The 20174-nt window shown below is 44.5% G+C and overlaps 1 protein-coding gene across 9 annotated transcripts in view; it reads right to left on the reverse strand.

Annotated features, from left to right (window-relative positions):
- DENND2B (DENN domain containing 2B) overlaps positions 1 to 20174 on the reverse strand; it is a 165713-nt gene that overhangs the window by 50676 nt on the left and 94863 nt on the right. For 8 of the 9 annotated variants that reach the window (XM_057316977.1, XM_057316978.1, XM_048217044.2 and 5 more), the window contains one exon: positions 2202 to 2306. In XM_057316977.1, coding sequence (XP_057172960.1) covers positions 2202 to 2306 — 105 coding nt within the window. Of the gene's footprint in view, positions 1 to 2201; positions 2307 to 7003; positions 7395 to 20174 lie in introns of those variants that run through there. The other variant, XM_048217043.2, reaches the window with a different exon arrangement.

Genomic DNA, 20174 nt, shown 5'->3' on the forward strand with positions numbered 1-20174 from the left:
TTCGGCTCAGGGCATGATCCCGGCGTTCTGGGATCGAGCCCCACATCGGGCTCCTCCGCTGGGAGCCTGCCTCTTCCTCTCCCACTCCCCCTGTTTGTGTTCCCTCTCTCGCTGGCTGTCTCTATCTCTGTCAAAAAAATAAATAAAATCTTCAAACATAAATAAATAAATAAATAAATAAATAAATAAATAAATAAATAAAATAAAAAAATAGAAATATTTAAAACATGTAGGTACATATTCCAAATAGAAACAGGTACCTGTCAGTGGTCCTGATTCCACTTTGTGACTTGATGTAAAATCTGCTTCTCCCACTCTACCCCCCACATAGTGGAAATTGGGGGGAAAAAAGAATATTTTAAAAAGTTAGGGCTGCTGGTATGGTAATTTCTAATTCAGATTCTAAATATACTATTTCTTTAAAATTAACACTAAAACTATATAATCACAAATAATGCTTATTTTACTTCTACAATCTCATATTTTAAAAAAAAAAAGGGGGAACCTTAGTTCCCAGTCTACATCTGCCAAATCAGTCATAGTAAGACAGGCCACCAGACTGGTGAGAGCACAGCAGAGTGGTTCCCAGAAGCAGTCAATGGGAGACAAAGACGCCGAGATCTAGATCTGCTCCTGCTGTGCCCACCAGCATGCCCAGGGAGAGTTCGAGTTTTCTACCTGCTTTACCCAAGAAGTTATGGGTTCCTGCCATTCTTCGCCTCAGCCAGTTCAGGGAAGCAAGTATGCAAGAAACTCTAGGTTAGAGGAAGTGCAAGGGAAGGGGGTAGGGGCTGTTCTTGTATGTCTTGCTGCCACAGGGTGGCTATCTAATTTATTTGCCTAAGTTCCAGGCTGTTATGTACTTAACACTTCAGAACCTACCAGTCTCTGTCTGGTTGGCACAGTCCATCCAGACCATTTCCCCCAGGACCAAACCTTGAATGTGTGGTGTAGGAGACTCCTCCTGCCTCAATGACACCAGTCACTCCTCACAGGCAATGGGCAGTGCCCCATTCTGCCAACCATGTCTTGATCCCGGCTCTGAATGAACCAAACATCTACCACCACCTCTGGACAGACCTGAGTGTGCCACACCCCACCGGACTCAGCCTGGCACCGCACAGCCCAGACACCCAGAACAGAACCAACCCTACCCCAACCTAAGCTGAGCATCCTTCTCGCAGCTATCCATTCTAGTGGCTGAAGTCCCCAAAGCCAAATTTATCCACCTTAGATTCAGCAGAAGAGGCTAGGAAAGGTACATAGCTTTAATAAAAGAGCCCGGAGGTTCTTCTAGGACATCAGCATCCAGCCCTGACCCAAACTTGAGAAACCCTGGTGAGAGCTGCACATTGGTCTTCCAGCTCTAGAAGCTTTTATCCCATCATAGGAAGGGAGTTAACATTTATTGAGAAGCTTTATGCCAGAAACTATGCTAAGCACTGACATATATTATCTCATTTAATCCTCACAGCAACTCTGTGAGGTATGTACTATTACTATTATTTCATAGATGAGTATTCAAGATTTTGGAGGGCTTAAAAAAATGCCCTGAGATCTCACTATCTGGGGAGTAGTTAGAGCTTGGATTTGAAACCAACTGTATATGATTTCAAAATCTGTGGTTTTTCTATCATTCTACATTCCACTTTTAAAAAGAAGACCAAACCAGGAAAGAGGATTATAGATTACACTGACTAAAATTCCCCACGCTGCTTTGTTTACAGCCCAGCCTAAACTCTTGTAGAACCTAGACCTCTGCTTGCAACTTGTGTTACCATGCACAACTGTCTCCCCACCCCGACCCCCTGTGTGGTCAACCTCCCTCACTACGGTGTAGCCTAGCTCAGGCACAGGCCCCAAGCTGTCCCCATCTTAAGGAAAAGGATATAGCCAGGAGAATGTCAGCTGCTTCTTGCTGGCTCCATTCCTGGAGCTCTAGGCTCCTCCCACAACACAAAGCAAAGTCTGTTTAAGGGTCCCTTTGCTCTCTCCTATGGACACTTATAAAACTGGAAAATGGCACAGATATTAGAGATGGCTTTTGCTTCAGAGTCAGCATGAGGCCGAGATCATTCACCTGGACAACTGTCAGAGTCACGATGATAAGCATTTATATTTTGGACCCAAGCCATCTGGGGCTGCCCCTTGATGCCACCCTCCAGTGAACCCCATTCCCCCAGCAGTGCTCCCCTACTCACCTGCTCAGAGTCCCCCGAGGGGCCTTAGTGCCTCCAGCTCCGTGGGTGATGCTGGAATTCTTGTTGGCAGTCATGGTCATTTCTACTCTCTGCAAACCCAGAGCCCTGCAAAGAAGAAGGCCTATTAGCCAAGTTTCCACGGGCAGCCAAAGTACCTCAAACATTTCCAGATGACCTCCAAAACTGCCAAGAGGGTTTCTGCGGCGGGTGGCAGGAACCACTTTCCCACATAGATTTAATTCCATGTGTTATAGTTTAAGAGCCTCAAGGGACCCCTGATCTGGGTTAGGCAATGAGTCTGTGAGCTAACAGATAACTTATCACTTCACAGAAAATCACAAAATTCCATTTCCATCCTACCTCTTCTCATTTCTTAAAGATTCCCAAACTTCTAGCATGCCATAGAGCCTTGGCAAATTCCATCCTATTCGCATACCTCCTGAATAACTATTTCTTCAGTATTTTTCTTGAATCAGCTTGAAACTGACTTGCTTGTCTTAAAAGACTTAACTTTGTTCTATATAATTAATCATTTAGTCATTCAACAAATATTTACTGAGCACCTATGTTCTAGGCACCGCCATCCAACAAACAATGAAACAAAATCTCTGCCCTTAGGGAGATCACATCACAGGAAAAACAAACAATAAGCATGCACATGTCACATGGTGTGATACATCAGTGTACATTTATGTATAATATGTATGGTGATGATAAGTGGTATTAAGGAGAAAATGAAGCAAGGTAGAGCGAGAGAGAAGAAGATCTGTTATTTGAAATAGAAGACTCAGAAAGGAATATTCTAATAGAGTAACATCTGAGCCAACACCATAAAATTGTGAGCTATCATATTTTTCTAATATCCATTAAAATAAAACGAATATACATATGGTATCTAAGTACTGACAAAGTGAAAAACGTCCATTCATGTACCATACAGAGTTAGCAAATAAATCATTATCCTTTAGGGAACATTACTTTATGTTAAAATAATAAAAGGAAGAAAAAGGTTAAACTTAACAGTACACCCAGATTGGAAAGGAAGAAGTAGAATTATCTCTTATTTGCAGATGAAATGGTCATGTACATAGAAAATCCAAAGGATTCCACTAAAAAACTCTTTAACTAATATATCAAGTCAGGCAAGTCTGCAGAATACAGAGTAATATTTTAAAAATCAATTTTACTTCTAACCACTGGAAATAAAAAATCTGAAAATAAAAATCAAGAAAAATAATTCCATTAATAATAGCAGCAAAAAAACCCCAAAACCTTAGTATTTCTAAGAATACTTAGAAAAATACTTGGGAATAAATTTAACAAAAGAAATGCAAGACTTGTATATTGCAAACTATAAAACATCATTGAAAGAAATTAAAGAAGACATAAATAAATAGACATCCTATGTTCAGGGATCAGAAAATTCAAAATTGTTAAGATGGCAATATTTCCCAAATTGATTCAAAAATGGACAGAATATCCATCATCTGCAGAAACTGACAAACTGGTCCTAAAACTTTATGGCAATCCAAGGGATCCAGAACAGTCAAAACAATCTTGAAAAAGAAGAACAAAGTTAGAGAACTCAGACTAATTTCAAAACATACGACAAAGCCACAGTAATAAGATCGTGTATACGGACATAAGAATAGAAAGAGAGATCAAGGGAATAAAACTGAGAGTCCAGAAACAAACCCAAATGTTCATGGTCAATTGATTTTCAACAAGGATTCCAAGACTACTCAATAGGGAGAGAAGTCTTTTCAACCAATGGTGTGAGGACAACTGGATATTTATATGCAAAAAATAAAGTAGGACCCTTACCTCATACCATACAAAAAAAAAACAAGTAAAAATGGATCTCAGACCTAAATATAAGAGTAAAAAATTACAAAAGCAAAGCCTAGAAGAAAGCAGGGGTAAATCTTTGTAACATCAGATTAGAAAATGGTTTCTTAGATATGACAACAAAAGGACCAGCAACAAAAAAGACATAAACTGTATTATATCAAAATTAAAAATTTTTGTGCTACAAAAATACCACCAAGAAACTTAAAAGACACCCACAAATGAGTGGAAATTATTTGCAAATCATATATCTGCTAAGAAGCTTGTATCTAGAATGTATAAAGAATTCTTTCAATTCAATAATAGAAAGACAAATAACCCAATTAAAAACTGGACAAATGACTTGAATGGGCATTTCTCCAAAGATATAAAACTGGACAGTCAGCTGATGAAACAAACACTAGTCATCAGGGAACCAGAAATCAAAACTACAATAAAATATTATACTTCACACCTACCAGGATGGCTATAATGAAACAGACAGATAAAAACAAATGCTAGTAAGGCTGTGGAGATACTGGAACCTTCATTTATTGCTGGTGAGAATGTACAATGGTGCAGCCATTCTGGAAAACAGCTTGGCAGTTCAGAAAAGTTGTACGCAGAGTTACCATATGACTTAGCATAATCCACTCCTAGGTTTATATCCAAGAGAAATAAAAACATTGTGTCCACACAAACACCTATATACAAATGTTCATAACAGCATTATCCGTAATAGCCAAAAAGTGGAAAAAATCCACATGTCCATCAATGGATGAATGCATAAGCAAAATGTGGTAGATCCGAACAATGGAGTATTATTCAGACATAAAAAGGAATGAGAAGTACTGATACATTCTATAACATGCATGAACCCTGGTGCCATTTTTACAAAATGTCCAGAATAGGCAAATCTAGAGAGACAGAAAGTAAATTAGTGGTTGCCTAGGTTGGCTTGAGAGTGGCAGAATAGGTAATGGCTGTGATGAGTATGGGTTTCTTTTTGAGGTGAAAAAAAAGGACTGGAATTAGATCGTGGTGATGGCTGCACAACTCTGTGAACAAACGAAAAACTGAAATGTGTGAATTTTATATTATGTTAATTATATCTCATTATAGCTGTTAAAATAAAACTTAAGGGCAAAAAAAATCTTTTTAAGTGCCTTGGAGAGTGGATGTGAGAGAGAACACACTTGCTACACCAAGCATATTTCCAATGTGAATATACACTCTGGCCTGGACTAACACCCCTCCACGGAAGCTGAACAGCAGCTCTCACTCTGACTGGCATTCCCATCACACTGACCAAAATGAAATGCACTTGGGTGTGAGAGTTAAACATATTTATTTACAGCCACTGAAGACCTTAATCCTAGAAGCCATCATCTTACTTATTACCTTGGTGCAAATAAGTGATTGGTCTCAATGACAAGAAAAGCAAACCTGAGCCTCACTTCTATCCTTCATAAAGTAGAGAAAAGCCTTCTCTACCTGTTGGGGGGCGAAATCTTTATAAACCTAAGTATATAGCATGTTAGTGATGATGGTGATGATGATAATAATAATGAGGATGAGAAGTCAATCCTGCCACCAGAGCATCTGTGCACACTGGTGCTCACGAGATTCTTTATCTGCCCCAGCCCAGCACCAAGTTAAGCGCTTGGCATATGGCTGTGTGTGCAACAGAAAGAAGGGAGAAGGCAGCCTCTGGAAGCTTTCCCAGGCCGGTTCTCAGGGTCCTCAGGGAGCACAGTGCTACAAGGAATCAACTGGCTAAGCATCAGCTTTCAACTGTGCCCATGGCAACAATGGTCACAATAACCATCATAACCCATCAAAACAACACTAGACATGCTCTGGCGGCTCCAGGGCAAGTCCTCAGGGAAAGGGCAGAAGATCTGGGGAAAGACCAGAAACTGAAAGATATTAAAATAACATGATAAAAAATATATTCTTTCTTTCCCTGAATTTCCGATCTAAGGAGGATGGGCCCACTGCTCAGAAATGCTTTTATGTAGTTGAATATGAGAACACAGAGCCGACTTAGTAAGAAGGAAAAATACAGATGACTCTGATATTTGCTTGGGCCAAGAAGAAAAATCCTGTGTAGAGGTAACCAAGAGAGGAGTGGATCAAAATTTCTATGAGGCCCATGGCAAGGATTCTTGATCACACTTCTGGAAGAGCACAGCTGCTATTCTCAAAAGTGGCCTAAGAGTTCAGGCATCTTGGGCAGGCACTGCCAGGAACCCAGACAGGCCCACTCAGAAGAACAGAGATGCCAACTTGTCATCCTTCCTCCCACCTGCTCTCTCCAGGCCAGGTCTATCAGATCAGGGAATATCTAGGGGCTTGAGGAACTAAGGACCAGGCTAACCCTTTACACCTGAAGCTCAGGCTTGAGCACTGTGCATGGCTGGCTTCCTGGGGGACACTGTTTCTTCCAGGGCCCTAAGAGCAACTCCAGGCTCTCAGCTATGCTTTCAGCCTGACACCTTAACTAGTCTGGCTGTAAGGAGAGAAGATACTCCAGTTAGAGGAAATACCCACTGGGCATGGAGCAGAGAAGGGGGCTGAGAGGCTGTTTCATTAGTTCCTAGGCCCATCGATGGCAAAGTCCAGGCAGAAACTGCATGTTTAGAAAATGAAATTGTTCAATTAGCATCTACCACCAGTCATGAGTTGCTCAAAAACCCAGCTCCAACCAATTACAGACAACCATCTGAAGATCAGACTGCCCAGAAAAAGGACTATAATACAGCACTCCTAGAGTTATTGTACAAACTCTGCACTGAGACGAAGAAATCACCGTCCCAGGTACTTGAGGTGCAGTGGGAAGAACACCTGACTTGGGGTCAGATAACTAATTCCAACCCTGCCTCTATCAACTGATAGTTAAAGTGACACTGCACAAGTGAGTTTCAAGCACTTGATTTTCTCACTGTAAAAGCAATAATAATAATATGACCTACCTCATGTGATTGGCTGGCACACAGAAGCTTAATAAATGGTTTTTCTTCCAGATCATGCTTCTCTAGGTATTTGGAAATCAACCAGTCCATTCCCGACCTTGAGTCATCTTCAGACTCCCTGTTACTACTGTCATTCAATTCATCTGCTCTATGCAAGCACCGTGTAAGGTACTAAGATATAAAAACGTTCAGACACGGTCGCTGACCCCGGAGGATATAACTGTAAAGGGAGAAGAGTGAAGTAAAAAGCGGACCCCAGGAATGCCTCATAGGGAGGTGACATTTGAAGTAAGCCTTAACCTATTTGTTACCCATGGTAAAGGGACCTAAGGAAAACAAAGGTACATTTATTAAGACATGTTCCTACATTCTTTATATAATAGCTGAAGTTATAAGCATTTCACATATATTAAATCATTTAATCCTAGTAACAACCCTAAGAAGTAGGTACTATTATTATTTACATGTAACCACGGAAACCAAGGTACAGTGCCGTTAAATTGCTTGCCTGGAGTCACTTGGCTAGAAAGTGGCCTGCAAGAATTTGAGCCCAGGTAGCCCACCCCAGTGCCCCAGCTTGGAGCCAAGACTCTGTATTAGCTCTAATCATCTTCTAATTTAGCTCTCACCACTCTACAAGGTAGTGATGATGCAGGCCAATTTTTCCAATCAGGAAATTTAGGTTCGGAGAGACTAAATGACTGGCCCAAGATCACTCACCTAGTGAAGGAACAGAGCAGGCTCAGCTCTGTCTGACTCTGCTATCCACTCACTCTCCTTCACATCAGTGGGGTGCTTATTAAAAATAGAGTCCCAGGCCCCACCTCCACCTCCTGAAAGGAAATCTATAAGTAGGGCCTAGGAATTTGCATTTTAAGCTAGTTTATATACCTGTTAGTGTGAAAGTTTGTGTTCTATTGCTTTCTGAGGACTTGGAAAGGTACAAAGGGTCACTACTGACCATCTTCCTAAGGTTTCCCAGCTGTAAGCAAATAAAAGACGGATGTTCATTCAGCCCCTCTTCCTCCTCCCGCCCCTCAGCTTCTTCCGCCCTGCACAGGAACCACCGACCCCCAACAACAAAGAGCAGGTCCAACACGAGGTCCAGTGAAAGCATTATCAATGTCTTCCTGCCACCCACCTCTGGTGGCTAACATCTGCTTTCCACACTTTCTCCTCACTTTCAACTCCTAGGAAAAAGAGTTTATACCCAAAGACATAAGCTGATGGTTTGTAAGAGTAAAAATAGGTCTCATCTGGCTTCCCTTTATTTTTAAGAAACTTGGATTAGTTATCAAACAGTTTAAAAAGTGGGTGGGTACAAATAAAATACAAATAAAAAGTCAGATCCTGGCCTTTCTCTTGAAAAATTAGAAAACCTGACGTCACTGTCTGCATTTCTGCGTAGCAACAGTTGGCTAGACTGAGTAAAAGTGGCCCAATTTGATGCAGCAAGCTCTCTCCAATTTACGGCTGTCCTTCCCCCCGCCCCCGTGCCTGCAGCTGGCCAGCTTCACTCAGCGCTCCGAGCTGGCTCGTAGGCAGGTGAGTGCTGCGCCCTAGCCTGCGTCTCAGCAGGGAAGGGTTAAGCGGTACTGGACCCGGAGCACGCTTCCTGCGGAGCATCCGTGCGAAGCCTCTGCACAGCTGGGCCTGCACAGTGCAGGGAAGAGAAGCCTACTCTAGCACAGAGCACCACCTCTTAGCCACTTGAACCCCCCCCTTGCCATCTATTCTCACTGCCACTGGAAGAAAGACCTCTGAAAGGCTCCCAGCTTTTGCTCAGGCCAGCCTTCATCTTGCAACTCTCTCTGTCCCACTCCTTTTCCCTATAATCCAATCCCATGACCACAAATGCTCTCCCTAAGGTCCAGGAAGGGCCCCATCAAGTCAGGCTCTGAAAAATGCCCAACATCTAAGAATGAAACTTCCTATCCTAGAGCAAAAAAAAAGTTCCCCCTTGTTTAGGTGATATTTCTAAATGCCTGTGTGATACTTTTCCATAGGCCTACCTATGGATGTGACAAGATTTGCTTTGCCCCGAAGGAGGAGACATTTGTACCCTGAGAGTGATGAGGAACAGATGCAAGCATTTGGAAGGAAGCCTCCTGTTCTGCTGGGGTTCAAGTCGCCATGTAGAGGAAACACAGACCCTGCCAAGCACTCTGCTTTACTAGTCCAGGTAAGAAGTCAAGACACCCGACAAAGGAAACCTCTAAACCGCATCAGAGAATTTCTGCTAACAACCACATTCCACTAATTTCTTAAGCAATCTCCCCTGTGGAAGCAGCCTGGAGGGAAGGAAAAGGTGGGAAAGGGAACAGAGCTCTACGTGTGCCCTGAGAACCTGGAGACTGCACAGCTCTGTACAGCTATAGTCTGGCCACGGTGAGGGGCGCCTGCTCCCCCAGCCCAGGGAACACCTACTCAGACCCTCTTTCCCTTCTTACTGACTCCCTCCTGCAACCTTTCCTCATCGCTGGTCCTTGGCCAAGAAAAGGAATAGACAGACCAGTAGCTCCCCCAGAGGAGGGCTTGGGTCTTTAATTTCCTCCTTCAAGAGTCCCAGCAACCAACCCTGGCAGTACCAGCTGCAGGGAGGGTCATCATTAGAATGAGTTCCTTTTAACTACCCAAACCAGAGTTCTCGGAAGTGTGAGTGTTTGCGTCTTTCCTTCTCTCCAGCAGATGTCCTGGCCTTGGGCTAAGGTGGGAAGGGCTGTGTCTCCCTTTCCTGGCTCTGCCTGGACTAACAGCTCACGGGCTCAGCCTCTCTGCTGTATGGCACTCCTAGAAGTCCAGCCATATCTATGCTCCCCTGCCATGCTGGCCTCCTCTGTCCCCACATGGCTGAGAAAGCTATAGGGCAGTTTTAGCTAGTTCTTCCCTAAGTGCTCAACTTAACGTTAACTGACTTGTTAACTGATGACAAAAGAGGGTCCCCAAAGAGTCAAAAGCAATGGTGATAAAGGGCCCTAGAAATCCCACACTGGCCGTATCCTTTAAAGTATGCCCCTTCTCTTCGCAAAGTCACAGCTGCTATAAAACTGATGAAAGGGAGTTTTCCAACTGTGGCTGCCACCCAGTCAGACGGTCAATGGCAGGCCTTTTCCTCCTCCCACCCCTCAGCCGATCTTGTCCACCTCAGAGCTTTCAGTCTATCTTCTCACAAGTGTCCCGGCTACCTTCTGGAATACTGCTGCAATCACAAGTTCTCACCCAACACACCCACAAAGAAAGGCTGTTCCTGGGAAACCTGCCTCCATCTCACTCATGTGGGCTTCTCCTCCTTCATCCGCCTCTTCTTCCCCTCCTTTCCCGATTCATTTCTTACTGGTTATCTACGCACAACCTGTCTTTGGCTCTGCTGTGCCAAAAAAGCAAGGGTTTCCAAAGGAAAGGGGACAAAGTGGGCTCAGAGGTTGGGTGGGTGGGCAACAGAAGCTTCAGAAAGGGAGCCAGGAATGATCTTCCCCACTCTATCCCATACTTCCCTCCATAATGCCAGACCTCTGCCACTACTTCTACATACCTTATACCCTGGAGCTTCTCCATTCCAGCCCTAGGTTCTGGGGATTCTAGGTCCAGAAAGCCCTTCAAGCAAAAATGTGAAGGGGATTATGAGCCTGGTCAAGTGGAGAAGAGCTGAGATTTGTTTTGCTGGGAAGTCAGTTTTTACAGGTCCCTATGAGGCTGAAATCCTCCTCAACCAGCCACGGAAAAAAGATGTTTTTTTTTTTTTTCTGTTGTTGTTGAATAATAATCAGAAAAAAATTAAGCTCTTTCCATCTCTTTACTGTCCATTTATCACTCCCACATCCTCTTTCCCAACCCTCCTCCTCAAAGAGGCCTATAAGTTTGGGTTTTCAACCTCAACCATTTCAATCCCTTTTCCTGCCAGATGGTCCTTCTCCACTTCAGTACAGATTCTGTGGAGGTTGGAAGCTGGGTTTAAATGTTTCCTGAAAGCCTGAAAAGGGGTGAGGGCTTGTTAGGCAATTCCAGGCCAAAGGAAATCTGGTGGCTTCCAAGATAGTTTTAAAAACCCAGACACGGTCTGGAAACTCGTCTTCTCAGCAAGCAGCTGAACCCAGCTCTGCCAGGACAACGGAGCCTACTCTGTCCAATGACTTGGCAACACTTGGAAACAGAAAGTAGAACAGAGGCTTGCCCCACAAAGAGCTCTGCTCCTGGGGGCTAACCACTGCCCTCTTCCACTTTGGCAAGAAGAGCCTGTGGGTCCCGTCATCATGATCCTGATTCAAAGGCCGCAGACCTATCTCACACCAGCGCCTTCCCTCCGGCCAGCCACAGCAGACTAGTTGCCATTTCCTGCGCATGCCAGGAACGTTCATGCCTTCAAGGTTTTGTTCAACTGATTCCTTTTATCTTGATGTCCTCCTCCCCCATTCTTAAATACTCAGTTCAAATGTCAACTTCTTTCTGAAGCCTTTCCTGATCCTGAATCTTGACCTCCTTCTCACCCCTCCCATGCTCTCCAGTCTAGCTGAACTCAACCTGACTGATGGCAAGATGCCTCCCCTGTTCTAAAAATCACACCACCCACAAGCCAACTTTCTCAGAAGGGGACTAGGAAATAGTAAGGGCAAAGGGACTAGGCAAGTCTCAATACTGCCATTCTCCTATCTGTAGCATAGGGAGAATACCCCACCTCTATAACAAGAACATGGAGACCAACAAGAAGCCATCTACGTAAAAACAGAGGATACTCAGAACCAAGAGGGAACACACCTGCGGTCTCCAGGCAACAGGTTAGCTTTCCCCCCTCTCTCAGCCTTCAAACCTTTTCCCTTGTCCTTACTCTTCTAGCTGATTTTGCTTCCTGTTTCACTAAGAAAACAGAAACTAACAGAACAGACTCTCGATAAGCTTACACCACCATTATGCAGATCTTGTCACTTCCCTGCTGAAAACCCTGACATGGCTCCCAATCACTCCAAGTAAAAGCCGAAGTCTTTACAATGACTCACAGGCCCTCATGAGCTGGGGCCCTAGGATTTCTTTGACCTCTTCCCCTTACTCTTTCCACACCAGTCCCACTGTCCCTTGTTACTTCCTCAAACACGCAAGGCACAGGGCTACCTCAGGGCCTTCATACCTGCTATGCCCTGTAACTAGGCCTGAGAGAGCCTGCTCCCTCTTCTCCCAGGACTTTGGTCAGATGTCACCTTCTTAGTGAGGCCTTCCCTAACCCTTTGACCTCTTCCCCTTACTCTTTCCACACCAGTCCCACTGTCCCTTGTTACTTCTTCAAACACACGAGGCACAGGGCTACCTCAGGGCCTTCATACCTGCTATGCCCTGTAACTAGGGCACATCCCCTGAGAGAGCCTGCTCCCTCTTCTCCCAGGACTTTGGTCAGATGTCACCTTCTTAGTGAGGCCTTCCCTAACCACACTGTAAAAAACTAGTATTAACAAAATTGCTACTAAAAAACCTTCCTTGGGGGCACCTGGCTGGCTCAGTCAGTAGAGCATTCAACTCTTGATCTAGGGGTTGTAAGTTCGAGCTCCATGTTGGATGTGAAGATGACTTAAAATCTTAAAAACAAAACAAAACGAAAAACAAAAAACCAGAGGCTGCTAGATAGCTCAGCAGGTTAAGCATCAGACTCCTGATTTCAGCTCAGGTCATGATCTCAGGGTCCTGAGATGGAGCCCACATGGAGCCCTGCATCAGGCTCCATGCTCAGCATGGAGTCTGCTCCAGATTCTTTCTCTCCGTCTCCCACAGCCCCTCCCCCTCCCATGCTCTCTTGTACGCACATGTACTCTCTCTCTAAAGTAAATAAATAAATCTTAAAAAAAAAAAAAAACAGAAAAACAAATAACAAAAAACCTTCCTCCATCCTGCTGCCCCTCAGCACTCCTATTCTCCCTTTTCTGGTTTATTTTTCTCCATATCATTTACGGTCACCTAAAATACTACTTTTCTTTTCCACTTATTATGTTTATATAAGCTAAGGATTTTTGTGTTTTATTCACAGCTGTATCATCAGTGGCTACACAGCAGGCCCTCGATAATTATTTTTTGAATGACAAAACATTTGCCACCAGCTTGGAGTGACCCTCCCTGGGCAGGGTGAGCAGCTTTGGGCTCTGTTACCGATCAGGCCCATCTTCCAACCCCACGAGTCTTCCCAGGTCAGTCTGACCTTTACCTGCACCAATCACACCCATTCAGAAAACTCAAAAGGGGCCAGTCTTCTGAGCACCCAAAAGATTCAGGGCAAGGGTGGCTTCAGCCCAAGAACTCACCTGAAATTGCTCTCTGCAAAGATTACAATGATTTCCCAATTGCAAAATGCAAGCGTCCTTTCTGTGGATCTTAATGAATTACAGGACCTTCCTTTTCAGATGTCTACTGTTTTGGATATGACTCATCGGCCCAAAACTCTCAATCAGGAGCACACTCCCTGGGGGATTCACAATCTGCCCACAAGGTCTTTATGCTCATCAAAAGAGGGAACAGGTTGAGAAAGGCTCGGAAATACTGTCAGAGAAGTAGAGAAGAGAGAGCCCCCAAGGGTATGGGCACTCAACGCTTTCATTCGTTTACTTCCTTGTATCCTTTGAGAACATCTTCCCAGCCGGGACCCCATGCCACTGTGCTGTACTCTGGTCCTTGCCCTTGAGGAGCTCCCCATCCTGACCCAATCAGACTAAAAAGGATTTGGTACAATGTAACCAGAACTGTGAAAAAAGTATGAACACAGAGCGCTGGGACCAAGGAAAAGACACCTAATGAGGTGGTAAGAATGGATTTCAGGAAGGGCTTCCGGAAGAGACAGGGAGTGACACTAGGCTGAGTCTTCCAGAGCTTGGGAAAGATAAAGAAGGCAGAAGAAGAACACTGAAAGCAGAAGAAAAACCACAAGCAAAAGCCAAGGAGACAGACCTTGGAGCAGGCTGAGATTTCTTGAACAAGACACAAAAAGCGATAACCTAATGAAAAACACTGATAAATTCAGCTACATTAAATAAGAACTTTGTTCATTTAAAAAATGCCATTTAGAGAGTAGAAAGGGACCTACAGAGTGGGTACACAGGTTACAGGGATCTGCAGATTTGGGAACATTAGATACACAAAGTTATCAAGAAGAAACAGAGTCACTCTCATACTACAGATCTTAGCCAGATCATTAGGGCTGAATTTCCCTTTGGAGAAAAGTCCTTTGTTTCTCAATTCTGGAAGGTAGTAGAAGAAAGTGCACATATACTGCCAGGCTCTGCTGGCTCTATGCATGCATTTATCTCATTTTTTTAAAGAATTTATTTATTTATTTATTTATTTGAGAGAGAGAGAGACAGAAAGAGCAGAAATGGGGGAAGGGACAGAGAGAGAGGAAGAGGGAGAAGCAGACTCAACGCTGAGCAGGGAGCCCAACATGGGGCCCAATTCCAGGGGCCCAATTCCAGGACCCCTGAGATCATGACCTAAGCCCAAGTCAGACATTTAACTGACTGAGCCACCCAGGCTCCCCATGCATTTATCTCATTTAATTTTTTGAGGGAAACAGAGCAATATTCAACATTTGTTGGACAGCCCACAGGTCTATACTTTTAATATAAGATTGCACTACATTCTTTTCAGTGATGTCATTTCTTTGTGAAGCTGGGTTTTAGCAGCTACAGTGATAAAAGCAAGTACCACATGCAAAGCAATATAGACAGGAAATGAGGACGGCAGTATTCACTCTGACTCCAAGATGTGAGGGGGTTCTTTGACCAGCGTTGACACCCAACGTTGCATGAGTTTCAGGTGTACAGGAAATGAGGATGGCGATATTCACTCTGACTCCAAGATGTGAGGGGGGTTCTTTGACCAACGATGACACCCAACGTTGCATGAGCTTCAGGTGTACAGGAAATGAGGATGGCAATATTCACTCTGACCCCAAGATGTGAGGGGGTTCTTTGACCAGCGTTGACACCCAACGTTGCATGAGTTTCAGGTGTACAACATAGTCATTCTATAAGGTCCTACAGAATGCTGTGCTCACTGCAAGTGTAGCTGAAATCTGTCCCCATACCAAGACATGAGATGTTGTATAGGGCCCAGTCCCTCCCATTAGTTAGTAACTGTGACTATTTAAGAATGAAATACAAATATTTTTCCTTTCAATTTACGTGTGTAATTTTTTTCAAATGGCCACTCAGTTGTTAAGATATAAGCTCTTGCTACATGGTTGAGACCTAAATGCTTCACAAATGAAACTCAGGTATTTTTTTTGGCCTAGGGACACTGTGAAAAAATTACTGAAACGCTAAGGGCCCAGGAACTGAGAGCGTCTGGGAACCTCTGCAGCAGGTGTTTTTACATCTCTGCCTCAAGGAGCCAAGAAGGAGTTCTCAGGGCAGGCCCAACCCGGCCCCAGCAGGAGGCGGGCAGCAGGCACTCAGGTGCATGCAGGGCACACTCAGGCACACAGCAGCTGACAGCACAGCTGCCCCCCACCCCTACCGCCTGAAGAGAAGTGGCTGCACAGCAGCTCCCTCTCAGCTGAGAGCATGTGCACATCTGTGTCAGCTTCACCCCGGGCTCCCAGGCTCTCCTCTGAATTCCCTCCCTAAAAATCTCTATTCAGCACTGACCTCGTGAACAAAACCCAAAGCCAGCCCAGAAGCCAGCCAGGCTGGGGGACTTCCACACATGCTCAGACTTGGGCAATGTCCACAAACCAAACCATTAATCCACAGAGAGAGGGAGCAGTGGGAATCAGTGAGGGCTTCCACAGACAGACACCCCATCCACAGAAAGGCCAACTGGGCTTTTTGGGTGAAGATTTGCATGAAAATAACTCCTTTGTTCCCAAGGAGGCTCTTGCCTGCTACACTCCCTCCCTCCTTTCTTCCCTGAAGTCATAATCCTCTGTTGGTGACATCACTGCAGTTGATACAATAGCTAAGTATTGTGATGTCACAAGACTCAACTTTTGTCACTTTTGGTGGGTGCTGGGGGAGAGAATGGGACAAAGGGCTGGAACAGAATAAAGTTATAGAACTGGAATTTGCTTTTTCATGCTAATTTCCCTGGAAAAGAAAAGCAGTGACTCAGAAAAGGAAAGTCAAACCACTGGCAGCAAGGCTGTACGCGGACTGTATATATCCACTGGAGAATGGTAGGGGTGAGGGGCGAAGGCAGAAAGGAGACAAAAGAAAGGAGTTTTCACTTTTAGGATTAGCCAGCCAAATATGAAGACGTTCTCAGTCGGGCCAAGTCCAGGACCTTCTCTCTCCATCATCCATCGCCTGGGCCCAGAGCAAGCAGAGAAAAGAAGAAATGCAGGAAAGGCTCCAGGCTGGAACGTTCCCTGGAACTTAATGTTTGGGATACTGTGTTGAGTTCTGGAGTCCACGCTGTCAAAGGGACAGACTCAGTTTGGACTGAATCCTGAGGATAGCGACCAGGATGGAGGGGGCACTCAGAGGCATGTCACGGGAGAAATGACTAAAGGAATGGAGAATGTTTACCCTGGAGAAGACAAGACTGGGGATGGAGGAAGCGGGTAATTGCCTTGAGAATTCTGAAAGGCTCTCATGTGAAAAAGGGATTATATGTGTTTTCTATGGCCCCCAAAGAGACCTCAGACATGAGAAGATCTAGAATGAACAAAATGAGGGAGAATTTTTTATTCTTAAATTCTAATTAAAGACTACAAGTTCTTTTTAATTCCCAATTTCTCCATTACAGACTATGCTCTTGAGGACATGGACTGTCTTGTTCACTGCAGTATATCCCAGAACTTAGAGTAAATAGCACATAGTAGGTGCTTATTAATAGTTGGCAAATAAATGAACAAATGAAGCAATAGTAATGGTCTGCTTAAATTCACAGGGACTTACCCTTCCGAAAAATATTTTTTGGATCCCTACCACATGCCACTCAATTAAGATGCTGGGGATAACAGCAGTGAGTGAGGTAGAAAAAGTTAGTCTATGTCCCTTCTCCCCCTGCTCTGTAGTTTAGCACAGATGGCATGTAAGGTCCCTTACCTATTAAGATTCCTTGGTTTTAAAGTTGACTAAAAAATTTGAAACTGAGAGTAAAGAGGACCCCAAAGGCCACAGATGAACCCTACCTACCACCTCAACTGCTACTTACAAGCCTAGAAATCTAGACTGAGCTCAGGCTGCCTTCTCAGCTCAGGAGAGGCCTCATGCTGAGGCAGCAGTGTGCTGGACCACATCAGACCAGAGCAATGGGCTGGGTATTTATTAAAGCCCCCCCCCCATCCCCACCACCACCAGACAAAGTAGGCTCCTATGTGAACTCAGGTTCCCTTAGCCCAGCAGTAGGTACGCATGGTCCAGCTAGGTAACATGAGGTATTTTCAGATGCCTTCACTTCTCTGGAAGGAGCTTATAATTTCCCCATCAGACTCAGGCATTTATCCTACTAGACGACATCTGAATGACAACATAGTTAGAAAATTTCCAAGCTTGTGCTTGGGCCGTAGGCTTGGTTCCAACTGCTGATGGCAAAAGAATTATAACTACAGGTAATGAAGCAGATTATTTAACAAGAACGATACACAGATTCACAATATGCCAGACATTATCCTCTTCAAAGTAGTCCTTAGAGGCTTGGATGTTTATTCCAATACATTCTCAAAACATTTCTGAAACTCCCATTTGGAAACTGCCCTCAGAGGCTTTGGAACATGATTTGAATTTTCTCTGAAGGAAAATCTGCATTCTTCAAGGGTGCTAACTCATTCAGAGCCATATGACCAAAAAAACCACAAACTAGAGAAAACCATCTTAGGTCAGAACAAACAGTAACTGTCAAGTGTACTGTAGAGCCTTCATATCAAGGGAGATGCATATGGAAATTGCCTCAAATCTCTACTTTTTAGAGCATGGCAGTTACTCACTTTGAGGTCCCAGAGACCTGTGACTATCTAATAAACCCCAAGAACTTCCATGGAAAGTTCGTAAGAACCTAAGTTTCTGCCTACTGTTTTAGGGTTTTCCTTTTAGGGGGTTCACAAGCTACTCCACAGACTCAAATTTTAAGAATCCTTATCCTAACCCATTTTACCTTCCTCATAAATGCAAGCATAATTCTGAATGGAGGTCTACAGAGCTCAGCAGATACGCCGGTGCTGGGCACAAAGAGAGACTGACTTGCAACAAAGCACCCTGCTCTCCTGAGTCCTTGCAGCACCATGTTTCAAACTCAGACCTCAGGGTGAAAATTAATAAAAAGGAACCTCATTTAAAATGGAGTCAGGCTACAAGGGGGAGCTCTCACAACTGCAGGCCCCAAAAGAAGTCCACACTACTTTACCTACTTTCCTATCCCAGCAGGAAGAAAAAAGGTTTTTCTCCTCCCCCAGCAACAGCCCAGTCAGTGAGAGACTGTCACAATTCAGCCAATAAAAAGCCACTACATCTGAACCCCCAGTTGACTCCAATGGGCTTTTTGTTTATAAGAGCCCTGCCCAACTTCCCCCCTTGCCTTAAGAAAAGAGCATCCCGGCTCCTGGGTAGCTCAGCGGGTTAAGCCTCCAACTCCTGATTACAACTCAAGTCATGACCTCAGGGTTGTTGAGATGGAGCTGGGCGTGGAGCCTGCTTAAGATTCTCTCTCCCTCTCCCTCTGCCCTTCCTCCCTCACCACCCCTCCCTCGCACATGCTCTCTCTCTCTCTCTCTCTCTAAAAAAAAAATGTTCCTCTCCTTTGTTCTTTGGAATTACCTATGGTTTTGCCATAGCTTGCTTGTCTTGAATTTCAATTCTCTGCTAGTCCTGAATAAACCCCATTTTGCTGATAAAGTAAGTTTTATCTTTCAGGCTGACAATCCACAATCTACAGACCACTACACTTCACAGGACTTCAGGAGTGTCAGAAATGGTTAAATTCAAGAATGTTAAAGACTCACAAATGCCAAGGGTCCTGGGACCCGACTGTGACATTTTCTAATGTGGTTTATAAACTGGGGCTGAAGACAATTCCCAAAGAAGAATCAAATCTACCTTTAGCAGCCACATTCACTTATTTGTAAGTGTAGATACAAAGAGCAAGCTATGGTCCCAGCATATACTCTCTGCCCTTTCCCTAAGTCCCCAGTCTCCTTGTGGGAAGCATGGGGAATACGCCTCTTGCATCCTTCTGGGCCAGCCAGCATGCTCACCAAGCAGCTCTCACATAGTAACAACCACCCAAGTCACATCTGACTCATGCCATTGCTCTTTGTAATGAGGTATGACATGTATCTAATCTCTTGTATATCTTCATATGTGTAGCCCACAATTAGGCATTTTTGAGGGATGTAGCTGACTAGTGGTTCTGTTCAGTGACCTATAATTATTCACACAGGCATCATGGCCCATCCAGGGCAGCTATCAGGCTGGAGGCACTCCGAGCTCAGACCTCATGGAGGAGGCTGCTTGGCTCTAAGGATATCCGGAGAATACTGGTTAACAACAGGGTTCAGAACAGCCACATTGCTCTTCCCTGGCTACACCTGGAGATGCCCCTCATCAATCCCCTTCACTCCTCTTCCTCATCTACTGCCTGGCTCAGCACAGTTCACTCCCAAGCCTAAGTATTGGCACATTTGTGGGCCCAATGCCCACAAAAACGGACCACATTCTTGGACACAGTCTCCACTATCAAGGCAATAGCAATGTAAATCAATTTCTAAAACTCCCCACAAATGTCTTACCTGAGAAAAAACCAGGTCATACCCACCAGCCCACAGAATCCTGCCGTCACTGCTGGGCAGCTGGGCTCTCGGAGCTGACACAGGACTCTTCTCTGAACCAGTCTCTCTACCACCAGCTCAATGGTCTCACTGCTCCTGAGGGCCCAACAGAGCAATTTTCCTCCATGCAAATGTCCACCACCCTCCTTCCACACTACTTCCCTCACTAGGAAGGAAAACTGGCTAGCCCTAAGAACCTGTTTCTAGTGACTATTCACATATACATTTGGCTCCAATAAAAACTGGTTTCTTGATTCATTAATGACAGCTCAAAACCTGATTCTAAATATAATCAAAGATGCAGCCCAGGGCAGCCGTGAAGTACAATCGTGGCCCCACACTCAGGACCGCATACACATCAAGTATGAGCCCAACATCTAAACCACTATCACCGTGCAAGTTTCCCTTCTTCCCAAGCACTGGCTCCAAAGTACTAAT

Source organism: Ursus arctos, unplaced genomic scaffold (genome assembly GCF_023065955.2).
Source record: "Ursus arctos isolate Adak ecotype North America unplaced genomic scaffold, UrsArc2.0 scaffold_22, whole genome shotgun sequence".
Lineage (NCBI taxonomy): Eukaryota > Metazoa > Chordata > Mammalia > Carnivora > Ursidae > Ursus > Ursus arctos.